This window comes from Tamandua tetradactyla, chromosome 14 (genome assembly GCF_023851605.1).
Source record: "Tamandua tetradactyla isolate mTamTet1 chromosome 14, mTamTet1.pri, whole genome shotgun sequence".
Lineage (NCBI taxonomy): Eukaryota > Metazoa > Chordata > Mammalia > Pilosa > Myrmecophagidae > Tamandua > Tamandua tetradactyla.
In genome coordinates, this window is record NC_135340.1 from 85,103,509 (window position 1) to 85,116,519 (window position 13,011).

The window sequence follows — 13,011 nt, forward strand, 5'->3', positions numbered from 1 at the left end:
ACAGGGAAGAGGCTTGCTGAAGCTACATCACAACAGGCAGACGGTCACACAGGACTGGTCTCTGCTGAGCTGCAGGTGGACCCAGGCTCTGGCTAAAACTAATTTGTAAACAGGTGTGTCCTAACCCTCCGCCTCTTCTGAAATTCCATGAAGGTCCCTAGCCAGAAGAATGGGAGACCAGGTTCAAACCCTTTAGGTTCTTGGCAGCACATCATTTGTCTCTCTTTCGGCCTCTTCTTTTCAGTGTCCTTTCTCTTACTATCAGGGAAAATCATTAGTATGCTAATCTACCTAGCCGTCATTTTAACACTGACCTATGCTAACCTGCCTTTGCAATTTCAGGAACTATGTTTGACTTCTTTAAAAGTAACCTTAAATTGTAGTCTTGTAAGAATTCCAAAGCTGTATCCTTCACTCCTCCTTCTAATGAGGTTATGACCAAATGCTCATTATAATTGCTTTAGACTCCTTTTAATTTTCAAGCTTATTAATCATAAGAAGAGTTATTTAAAATTGCATAAATTAATCTTAGATTAAAAGCCCATCAAAGCCTCGAAACAATTAAGAATAAGTAGGATTTCCCTGGGGCAGCAAGTTTTATTTTAATATTGTAGTCAGGTGGATATCAGAATCTTGAAGTGTGGTAGTGATTAATGTATGCAAAATTTAAATGAGATTTTTTAAATGGCAAATCTAAATCACATATTGACCTAACTGTAGGCTTTAACTGCATTGTCTGTCATATATTTAAACTGTTTACTAATCAACATTTTAATTACAGCATGTGTTGGCAGACCCTAGGACAAATAAAATTTAAAGATGCTTCTGCAAGGTCTTTTATCCAAAAATAGCAAGACTCTTTTATTAGGAAGAATGGAGTAATAAAAAAGCAGAGACCAAACTTTCTGCAGCTTTGGGAGACGGTTGGCTCCGTGCACAGCACAGTCCTAAGATGGGGCCGCTGTGAGTCAGTCCCAGGCACCCACCCTCGCCTTTGGATTCTGCTGGTCCCAGGCACCCTACCTCTCCAAAGAACTGCAGTTTGGTTTCCTTTGACACTGATTTGTGTTTAATTAAGGAAGTACTTTCTTTCATGTGTTTGAGCCCTGGTTGCTAGGCATTATTTACTTAAATAATATATAGTCCTCGAGCTCCCAGACCCCCTCCACTTTCATGATATGGAGATAAGATGTTTCCAGAAATTTGATGACCTCAGAGTCCGTGGCCTTTTGTCTTGCCTTCCTCTCCCATCCCTTCATCCACTGCCCAGTTAGGTGGGCTGTCTGTCCCCAGAAAGGTAGCTGTGAGCTACATCAGAGTTTGGAAGAGATTTCTTGATTTTCACCCCTTGAAACTTTAGTCCCCACTTCCATGGAACAGGACTGTTTCAGTTTTTGTGAAAATCCAAGATGAAACACATGAAGTATTTCACATAGTAGTTGGAAAATAATCGGTTACCAAAAAATGTTTGCTTCTGCCCTCCTCATCATTTGCTTTCTAAAAATAGTTTTTAAATTATGGTGAAATATTCAAATAGTACAGAAGGATGTTTAATAAGTCGGTCCTCTTGCAACCACCCCCACAGGGCCCCAAGGCCCACTCCCCAGAGGTTAGCACTGTTAATTGTAGTTTGTGTATCCTTCTAGAATTTTTAAGTCTTTGTTGTTCTGCATCTTGTCTTTTTCACATTATATATCTTTGAGATCTTTTGATATTGACATCTAAAGGTCTACCTCATTCTTCTTAATGGCTGCGTGGTTATTACATTGTATGGATGAATTCTTCCTTTAGGGCCCTGTCATAGAACATTTTACATTCCAGTTTTTTGCCGTTAAAATGGCACCCACCTTTGGGGGTGCAAGGGTAGTTCAGTGGTATAATTCTCACCTGCCATGCGGGAGACCCAGTTTCAATTCCCAGCTCACGCACTTCCCAAAACAAACAAGCAACCAAACAAACCAAAATTCAGCAAGTGGTTCTGCAGTAAAGGGATGCTCACATGGAGAAAGAATGAAATGTGACCCCCACCATACAGCATGCAAAAGAAAAAAGAATGCTACCCATCTTTATTTTAGTCATCTTTGTATACTTGTATGAGAATGCTGTTCCCCTTTACCTCTTCTGATACTGAATTATCAGACTTCAATCTTTGCCAATCAAATCAGTGGTGAAATAGTATCTAGTTGTTTTAATTTGCATTTCCTTTATGAAGCATGCGATTGAAATTTTTTTCACATTTATTGGCCATTTGAAGTTTTTTTTCCATGTCCTTTCCCTGTCTTTCTTTTGAATGGTTTGTCTCCTCCCTCATCTTTTCAAGCCTTGATTTCCCTACCTAGAAAGTGAGTGAGCTGGACGCACAATCCTAAAAGCCCCTTTCACGTCTCCATTCAATGCTGCAGGCCTGACTGTCCTTTGGGCAACTTTTGTACTGCCAAAGGTGCCTTCTGCTCGCGTCCTTGCTGAGCCAGCATTGAGGTGCATTGCCAGTGTCTGAGAGCAAACTACAAGAGGGTTGCTTTCTTCTCCCTTTGTTTGGTTGTATGTCTTGCTTCCTCTCTTAAAAAGGCAGGCTTGAAAATTGCATGGCAGAGCTGGGATGGAACTTCCTTTAGAGCTGCCTGTAGACATCAGGAATATTTATTTTTTCTATTTGTTTTAAGCCTGGAAAGACTGTGTGGTTTTCTCAACACTGTCCTGATGGAGCCCTGACCAGCAAGCGTGCAATGCCCCTAGCCCTAATGTGCCATTAATGATAGGTTAATGTACAGTATAATGTTTTTGGGACTATGGGTTCATTACACTTCTGAGTGTGAGGTCTTTCCACAGAGCGCCCAAGGTCCCATTGCATTATATCATGCAATAAAAATACCCTTTTCATATCACACACTAATAAACTGTATTTGAAATGCTGTCTGAGGGCACTGCTGTCTTGTCTATAGGCTGTGCGTCAGCGCAACAGTTGGGATTCCTTTTTTCTATTTGTGCTTTACTTACATGGAATTCTGAGCACAGGAGAGAAGTCCTTCCTGTTTTAGATGAGGAGCAAGGTGGGTCTTTAGGCCTGAGACTCAGGAGATGGGCTGTTCAGTGAGTGGGGATGAGCCTTAATACACGGAGCACAGGGCCCCAAATTCTCTACTGGCTAAAATCAGGCCAAAATGGATTCCCAGCCACCCACTTGTGTGCAGCTGTGAGGAGGGCCAGTCACATCAAAATAGTAATAGTAATGTCTTAGAGCCTGCCACAGTTAGCACTGAACATGTGTTAAGTAGTATAAAATTTTCCTTAGTAGAATAAAGATTACAAAATTCAGGCCATTGATAGGACTGTATAACTGTTTCCATGACCGCCTCTGAGCTATGACTTTTACACACAGTCCTCCTGTGAGGGTGGGGCTGTTATTATTTAGCAGAAGATGAGGTTCACAGAGCTAGGGGGACAGAACTGTGTTGTAGGAAATGAAATTTATGGAGCTCTTAGAAACCACAGGTATGTGACCTGCCTGGGAGCCCCTCGCAGGGGACAGTCCACAAGCCTAGAGATCAGAGACGCTGCCTGCCTAGGACAGGCATCCTCTTTTCACATAGCCCCAGGGCTCTTATTAGTTGTTTAATACCTTCGTGTGAATTGGTTTAATCCTAGGTTTTCTTTGCAACAATTAGTTCTCAGGAGTGGTGATTTGGAAGTTTAGGACACTTTGGAAGAGAAGACTCTTCTGTATCAAAAAGGAAAAGTGAGGGGCATCAAAATTTAGGGATGAAGCAAAGTTTGCTGGATCAGACGACTTTCAATCTCCTATACCATTCTTTTATCTAGGGCAGACTGTGGCATTAATGTCTTTGTTAAGCAGTGAGCTTGTTTCTGGATGATTGCTTCCCAGTTGTAGAATAGAGGTAATGTGATATCAGAGGCCCAAGAACTTGGGTTCAGGCCCCACCCCAGCTGAGTTCTGGAGCACAGTCCTTATTACAGCCTCCAGGCTGCAGTGTCCTTGTGAATAAGATGGATTAACATTTACTTTCTGATAGGGCTTTTGGAGATCACATGAAATGATGTAAATGAAAATACAAAGCTCGTACCTGGCACAGGACAGGTGCTTGTAACTGTGAACCGTCACATCACCACTGTTGTTACCATATTATAATGCAGGGCACAGGCTTTGGAGTTAAACATCCCATTCAAGTCCCGGTTCTTCCTTGGCCAAATCACTTAACCCCTCTGAACCTAGTAATGGTAATGCCATCCACCCACTTCACAGGGTCATATACTGGAATGAAATGATAAGCTTGAAAGCACTTTGTGAGATGAAAACCCTACTCAAATGCTAGTATCTGTAAATATGCATATTTCTCTTTCCAAGTTATCTTTGAATAAATATCCTTATAGCAAAGCCAATAAAAATAGCTACTAGAAAAATAGCTACTGATCTGTCTTCCACTTGCTACCTGAGAGAATTTATAGCTGAAACGTAGACTTAAGTAACACAAAGCATATTTGGGCTGAGTGAAAAGCTAAGGCAGTTCTTCTTTCTCACCTCATCCTAACGGCAGAGCAGCCGGGCAGCGGGCACGGGGTCTGCGGTCACCTGACTTGGTAAAAAGAGAGCAAACATCTGCTCTGTGTTGACAGCATTGCTTAGAACAATGGTTGAAAGACGTGTTTGTAAAAGGAGGTTAAAGATCAGTGGGGAACCATATTGAAGAGTTGAGTTGATCTGGAAAGAGAAAAACAAAAAGTTGCTGAGAGTATACTGGAAAAGCATAGGTCTTTGGCTCTAAGGGAAGTCCCGTTAATTGTTGGGCAAAAAGTATTTAAATTTCAAGGGTAATTAGCTTTCCTTTTAAAGGTTATAGGTTTGGACTAAACCTTTTGTTTTCAGATGAGGAGACTGTAAAACGTTTATCTAAACTCTCAAGGGTTAAATCTGTCTTTGGGGCTACCAGGACTTGAAAAATGTTACCCTCTATCAACAAAACCAGAAGTGACAAGTTCATTTAAAAAGCCTGGTTTGTCATTGTTTATCTAATTTTCAGAGTTGACACAGAAAATTAAACCAGCTGACACTCACTCTCTGACCGCCTCTCCGGCTCATTTCCCTGGTACTTTCCTACCTGACCTTTGCAAGTACAAAATACTCCAAACCCCAAAATGTGAAACTTCCCACGGAGTTTCTGAGTTGCCCTGCAGTCATTCCAAGATTATGTCATAGGATGTCATCCCTAACGTTATTAAAAATAATAATAATAAGATTAGGTTATAAATCTGCTCTGTGAAGTATTTTTTTTTTCTCCTCTGCTTTGACCATAAATCTTAGAAGTAATCAAACGCTCTGCAGAGGAAGCCAAGATAAGCCTGGGCCCTAAGTGGCCCCATATGTCTTTACTGAACTCAGAGGCTCTGAAGGCTTGTCTGCCGCTACAGCAGCACGTGGTGGGGGGCCACAAGCTTCACGGAGCGTGGCTGGGTGAAGAGGACTGATGATAGTGAGAGCTCTCCCCATGCTTAATACTGGCATTCCAACACTCGTTATGGCAGCCTGACTTTCATTTGGCGTCACCAGTGAATGAGCTGTTCCATATAAGGAAATTGATTTGGATAACTGAAACTTATTACTCAAAACCTAAAAAAAATTACAGGTAAGAGGTCTTCTTCAAAGTATTATCCGCTTCCCTGTTCTCTTAAACAGGGTATGTGCACCAGGATTTAGTAGCTCTTTTAAAAAATTACTTTAAGCCATCGTTGTGAATATTGCCCTTCGCTGTGTTCTCCTGTACTGATGTCTCCTGGTATTGCAGCTGTAGGACCATTTGTCCCTACACTGGTTGACCTCGAGCATGTTTTTTGTGTTTGTTTTTATTGTTTTGGTGTTGCCAGTAGATGTCACTTCTTGCTACTGCTCTTGTTCGTCCCTCTGACGGCCCTTCACTCTTCCTCTGCTGTTTGGCTTTCTTTTTTATGCTTTAGATTAAGAAACGCATCACTCAGTTTGTTAGGATTAAATTAAAATGCAAGAAAATTGTATTTAGAAAGGCTTGAGCGGCTAGCCAAAAATAAGTGTTCATGTTTTAGTGCATGGGCATTAAAATATTTACTTGACCCTAGAAGGCTTTTTTAAAAAGTTCAACTCCTAGATTTTTGGTCTTAGATGAGGGTGTCAACTTAGGAACTTGTTGATATGTAAAGTACTTCTAGATTTGGAAACAGTTTTAATAAGTAGGACGTATACTACTTGAAAATGTTTCCTAAAAATGTCCAAGTTTGCAACATCTGATCATTTTGCCCTTGAGTCAGTAGTGAGGGTAGACTTCAAACTGTTGAAGTTTTGTTATTTTCTGAGGGGACCAAACAGCCATGAATGTGCCAAGGAAAGTCTTTAGGCTCCAAAACCCAGATTTAGAACTGGGTGTATCTTAATATCTCTATAATGAACTTTATTGAATTAGAGTCGCCTGGTAAACTGGAGCATAATCATTGGTAAAAACAACCTTATGACTAAATAACTTTATCCTTCTTACCAGTTTGAAAATACACTATGGTTTCATAGGGCTCTGCAAGGAAGGCAGCCAGCTTATTTCTAACCAGATAAAGTGTACTCCTTCAGTAATTCATCTTGAGCATGACCAACTACACCACCTCGGAAAACACAGGTCACACCATTCGCTGCCACAGAAATGCATTTCAAGCTTCCGTACATTTAATTTTCTTCAACATTACCTTGCAAACCACAGTAAATCAATAACAGAATAGTTAAGTACCACAGGTTCTTTGTGTTTTGTTTTAGAAAATATTGCTCAAGGCTAAACGTGGGTTCTATGGATGATTTTTATTTGCTATTGGGATGGAAAATGATCAGAATTTACAAATGGTTTGCTTCCTTTTTGTGGATTTCCTTTTTTAAAAGGAGGGGGCAGTTTCAAATGGAGGATGCTGGTTGATGACAGCAGAGACTCTATGCAGGTAGTTTTCAATCCTGTGTCTTACAGACTAGGTTTGGCAGCTTTCACCTTTGTTGTGCTCTTACTTCAAATTTTCCAAAGGGGCTGCCCCAGCCAGCCCTCTGTGCTCCCCAACCCTCACCTCAACAGCAATTCATTCAGTTGAAGGAAGATGGCGTTCATATAAAAGTATTTATCTCAAATTTTGGTGTCTAGCATTTTTAGCAGTCTTCTTATTTTTTTTTTTTTTTTTGTACCTGGCTGACTTGACAGCATGAAAAAATTCCCACTTTAGCTTCAGTATTTGTGTGAATGATTTGTTTCTTTCTCTTAAGAAACTAGAATACTTGGTACCTAAATTTAGTATCTTAGTTGGTACTAAGGTGGATTTTAAGAAGAAGCAGTCTTTACTTAATTGGCTGCTTTCTTGAAATAAGAGGATTCAGTGGCTACAAAGGGCTTTTAAAAAGTGAAAGTGTGATGGAAGGGCCCTGGACGCATGGCCCCTTGGCAGGGGTAAAGCTCTGTCAGGCTCACCGGCTCCTCACACTGCCTTGTCACCCATCACTCCCTCTCCCTCTCCCCACTCTGCTGTTGTGTCACCAGTCTGTATTTTCAAATATGTTAACTTGATATTGTTCAGATGCTGTGTCCTTATTTGTAAGTTTTTGCTGTATGCATGGTTATGTATCCTTTTTTTCTTTCCTGATGATGTTTACCTGTGTTTTCTCTTTCCTTTGCCAATTTTGTCAGAGGTTTGTATACGTTACTAGTCTTTTTTTTTTATCGATGTTTTTTTTTAATTGATTATCTTGGCGATAGCTTTCTATTTAATTTCGTTCTGTTCTTACCTTTATTACTTGCTGGCTTATGTTTTCTTTGCATTTACTCGTTGTCCTTTCTATAATTTATTGAATTAGGCACAACTCATAAAATACCCTATTTTTTTCCCAACACATGTGTATAAGGCCATATATTGCCTTCTAAGTATTGCTGTAGCTGCATCCCACAAATATTTATATGTAATATTTTATTGTTATTCAGATCTAAGACATTTCAGTTTCAATTAGTATTTCTTTTTTGACTGATGAATTACTTAGAAGTATGTTTTTATTTCCAAATATCCAGAAGTGGGGTGGGCCATGGTGGCTCAGCAGACAGAGTTCTCCCCTGCCATGCTGGAGACCCAGGTTCGATTCGTGATGCCTGACCGTGTTTGAAAAAAAAGGAAACAAATATCCAGAAGTATTTTATCATCCTTTTGTGATTTTTGTCTAACTTAAATGCACTATGGTCAGAGAGCATGATCTGAATGATAACAGATCTTTGTTATTTGTTAAAATCCACTTAGCACATATTTGGGTTTTTTCCAGTGCTCTCTTTTTGCCTAAAAAGGATGTGTATTTTTTAACTGTTAAAAGCTGTGTCCTATACATCCGTTAGATCAAGCTTGTTTATTGTGTTATTCATATCTTTTATAACCTTACTAATTTTCTGCTGCTTTATCTATCAATTACTAAGAGAGGTATGATAAAATCTCCCACTATTAATGTGGCTTTGGCTATTTCTCCTTGCGGTTCTTCAGTTTCTACTTTAAATGTTTTAAGGGCATGTTGTTAAGCACTTGTGTTAGTCAGGGTTCTAGAGAAACAAAACCAACAGAAAATATCTGTAAATGCAAAATTCATAGAGGTGTCTCATACAACCATGGGAATGGAAGAGTCCAAAATCCATAGGACAGGCTGTCAAGCTGGCAGCTCCAATGAAGGGTCTGGACAAACCGCACAGGAGAGGCTGGCTGACTGAAGAAGCAGTGAAAGAGTCTCTCTTCTTCCTTAAAGGCCTTCAACTGATTGGGTTATTTCATTGTGGGAGACACGCCTTAGTTGATAGCAGATGTAATCAGCCACAGATGCAGCCATCTCACTGATGATTTAATCATCACCTGCCTTCCAGTTTATCACCCAGCCACGAAATGGCTGTCAGCAGTCAGGCCAGTGCTTACTAACCAGACAACTGGGCATCGTCACTTGGCCAAGTTGACACCAGAACCTAACTGTCACAGCACTTGTTTAAATATTTCTTCATTTTGAAGTGTTTTACCTTTAAGTAATGATTCTCTTTTTCTCTATATATTGCCATAAATTTTAGTTGTCTGCTGTTAATATAGCTATATGACCTTTCTTTTAATTAGCATTTTTTGTTGTTTTTTTTATTATCCCTTTACTTTCATCCATTCTGTGTTCTTTTGTTTTTAAGTGAATCCCTGCATTTTGTTGTTGATGTTTTAAATTTCCTCTACACCTCCATTTTTAACTTTTATTTGAAATACGTTCACACTTACAGGGCAGTTGGAAAATTAATACAAACACCCTGCAGAGAACTCCCAGCATACCACCAACCAGATACCCAGATCCACCAACTTTGTTTTTTTAATTAATTAAAAAAATCAACAAAAAACAAAACCATTAACATATCATTCCATTCTACATATATAATCAGTAATTCTTAATATCATCACATAGTTGCATATTCATCATTTCTTAGAACATTTGCATCAATTTAGAAAAAGAAATAAAAAGACGATGGAAAAAGAAATAAAACGATATAGAGAAAAAAAGTTATACATACCATACCCCTTACCCCTCGTGTTCATTTACCACTAGCATTTCAAACTAAATTTATTTTAACATTTGTTCCCCCTATTTATTTTTATTCCATATGTTCTACTCTTTTGTTTATATGGTAGATAAAAGGAGCATCAGACACAAGGTTTTCACATTCACAGAGTCACATTGTGAAAGCTATATCATTGTTCAATCATCATCAGGAAACATGGCTACTGGAACACAGTTCTACATTTTCAAGCAGTTCCCTCCAGCCTCTCCACTACATCTTGAACAGCAAGGTGATATCTACTTAATGCGTAAGAATAACCTCCAGGATAACCTCTCCACTCTGTTTGGAATCTCTCAGCCATTGACACTTAGTCTCATTTCACTCTTCCCCCTTTTGGTTGAGGAGGTTCTCTCAATCCCTTGATGTTAATTCTCAGCTCATTCTAGGGTTTTTCTCAGTCCCTTGATGCTGAGTCTCAGCTCATTCCAGGATCTCTGTCCCACGTTGCCAGGAAGGTCCACACCCCTGGGAGTCATGTCCCACACAGAGATGGGGAGGGTGGCAGATCCACCAACTTTTAATATTTTATCACACTTGCTAAATCATTCTGTCGATCAATCTATCAATCAATCCATCTATTTTTCCATCTGTCATCTATTTCTCTATTTCCTAAACATTTTAAGAAGGTTATATACATTCTTGAATACTTAATATTTCCATGTACCTTTCCTAAGAACAAGAATATTCACTTATATAACCACCTTAAGTAACTTATCAAATTGAAGGCATTTATCATTGATATTTTCAATTTTTCATATGTCCCAATAATCCTTTTAGGCATTTTCTCCTCCATTATCAGATCCAGTCCAGGATCAATATTGCATTTGTGACATGTATGCAACATAAAATTTCCCATCTCAACTACTCCTAAGTGTTCAATCCAGTGGTATTAACCACATCACATTTTTGTGCCGCCCTCACCACCGTCCATTACCAGAACTTTCCCATCACTTCAAGCAGAAACATGGTACCTATTACACATTAACTCCCCATTCTCCTCCCCTCTCCTACCCCGTGAACCTGCACTCCACTTTCTTTCTCTGTGAGTTTACGTGTTCTAGTTATTTCATGTATGTGGAATCATACAGTGTCTCTTTGTGTCTGACTTATTTCACTCAACATAGTTTCTTCACGGTTTAGTCATGAACTCACACATATCTGAACTTCATTCCTTTTCGTGGCTGAATAATATTCCATTGTATAGATATACTACATCTTGTTTATCCATTCATCTGCTAATGGGCACAACTTTTAGCTATTGGGAATAATGCCATTATGAACATCTGTGTGCAAATATCTGTTCTAGTCCCTGATGTCAGTTTTTTGGAGGAGTGGGGTTTATACCTAGAAGGAGGACTACTGGGTTTCTGTGTTTAATTTTCTGAGGAACCACCCAACTGTTTCCACAGCTGTTGCAGCATTTTGCACTCCCACCAACAGTGTTCAAAGATTTCTTTTCTCTCCTTCCTCACCAGCACTTGTTACTTTTCTGGTTTTTTTAATAGCTATTTTAATGAGCATGAGGTGGTTATCTCATTTTGATTTGCATTTCCCTAATGGTTAACAGTGTTGAGCCTCTTTTCATGTGCTTGTTAGCTATTAGTGTACCTTCTTTGGAGAAATTTTCTGTTGGAGTCCTTTGCCTGTTTTTCAATTCAGTTGTTTGTATTTTTTTTCTCAAGACTTTTTAATTGACTAGTTTAATCCATTTGCATTTATTATTTATTGATATACTTGTTTTTTCTCTATCCTGTTTTTACTTTCTCCCTACACTACTTTTTTTTGTCTTTTTTTTCCTCCATTCTCCACTCTGTTTGGTTGTTTTCTTTATTCCCTTTTATTCTCTCCATTGGTTTAGAAACTGTACTCTATTTCTAGACTCTTATTGGTTATCCCTAAATTTTTAATTTAATTTAGCATAGCCTAAGGCTAATCACTAAATTATACGTCTCCTCTCAAATATTACTCAGCCTTAGAATCTCTTTATCTAATATCGTTGGGTAGAATTAAACTTTGACTGCATATTTTAAAAAGAACAGCAGTAGCTTAAAAAGACAAGTGGGTATTTCCCACTCAAGAGAAAGAGGTCAGGAAGTAGCGTGCCCAGAGTGTTTTGGTAACTGCACCATGTCAGGAAGCCAAACTCCTTTTATCTTTTGAGTCAAGGTGTCACTTAAGCTCCAGCCACCAGGTAAAGGATGGGGACAGGGAAGCACTTAACCCCTCTTTTACAGATACTTCATAGAACTGGCACACAGCCTGTCTGCCCATGTGATATTGAACATGTACTCTGGGGAATGTAGTTGCTTTGTTGTGTGATAGTGTTCCCTGCCAAAAATCAGAATTCTGATTACGAAGGGAGAAGGGAATGGATATTGAGAGGCAACTAGCAGTCTCTGCCACAGCCCCTTTCCTCCCATATGTAAGGGACTTAAGAGTTTCTGATCCCTTCCTTTTCCATCTTACATGTCATCAATGGTCCAGGATTTCGTTTTTCACTTTGTTTTTAAACCTTCAAAATTAGTCATTACTATTATTGTCAGTAGCTCCCTTGGGACCACAAGACTTCCACTCATAATCCTGGTTTTCAGAGGCTTCATTTTTAGCACTTTCAGATTTCCCTTCCTTCCTGAGGAACTTAGCTGTACTTAAAAAAAATTGTTCTGTTTTTTCTGGCATGTTTAGAGGTTTGTCAAGAGAAGGGCTTTTAGGCTCTCTTAGTTTTTCATCTTATCAGAACTCTTCATTTATTCACTGTTAAAATCAGTCAGTTCTGTTTTACTCAACAAACGTTTATTGAGTTCGCTTTTTTGTGCTAGAATTTGTGCTGGTTCTCATTGTCTGCCACCCTTTCCCCCTTCTGCATATACTCATACCCACATATACATATACATGCATACACACGGAGTCAAGATCTCATAGCTCAAACATCACAACTCAAGAAATAAAGAAAAACAAGAGGGCAGAAAAAACCATCCTTCTGAATGCTGTGTCTTTAAACCTTCACCAGCACACAACCAACACCCCCAACAACAAGCCTTGAACATTCAGATTCCTGGAACTGGCGCATGGTCACTGCTTGAACTTGCTGCAGACTCACCTACTCCAGCGTGAGTCTCGGCATTATCCTCCTCTCCCTCTGGCACCCCCTGATCCCGACTTCTCTGGGCATCTGACCATCCCAGGATTTCTGAGGTGGGGGAGGGAGTCAGGAGGGTCGCATCATCCCAGTCCTATCTTGCCCAGGGCAGCCACCTCGTCCCCTGATTAGGGCTGGCAGCATCCTTCTGCCATTCACACGGGTCAGCTCCCTCAAACAAAAACTTCAGAGCACCAGCATCCCATGTCTGTCTCCATCATCATGGCCAACAGGAGTCATCCATTGCTACCTCCC

The 13,011-nt window shown here is 39.7% G+C and overlaps 1 protein-coding gene across 10 annotated transcripts in view; it reads left to right on the plus strand.

Annotated features, from left to right (window-relative positions):
* MAP2K5 (mitogen-activated protein kinase kinase 5) overlaps positions 1-13,011 on the plus strand; it is a 318,144-nt gene that overhangs the window by 294,055 nt on the left and 11,078 nt on the right. Inside the window, exon 22 of one of the 10 annotated variants that reach the window (XM_077128315.1) lies at positions 5-113. The exons of 8 other annotated variants lie outside the window; for them this stretch is intronic. In XM_077128315.1, the coding sequence (XP_076984430.1) occupies positions 5-109 (105 nt within the window). In that variant the 3' untranslated portion in view covers positions 110-113. Of the gene's footprint in view, positions 1-4; positions 114-13,011 lie in introns of those variants that run through there. One more of the 10 variants, XM_077128321.1, reaches the window with a different exon arrangement.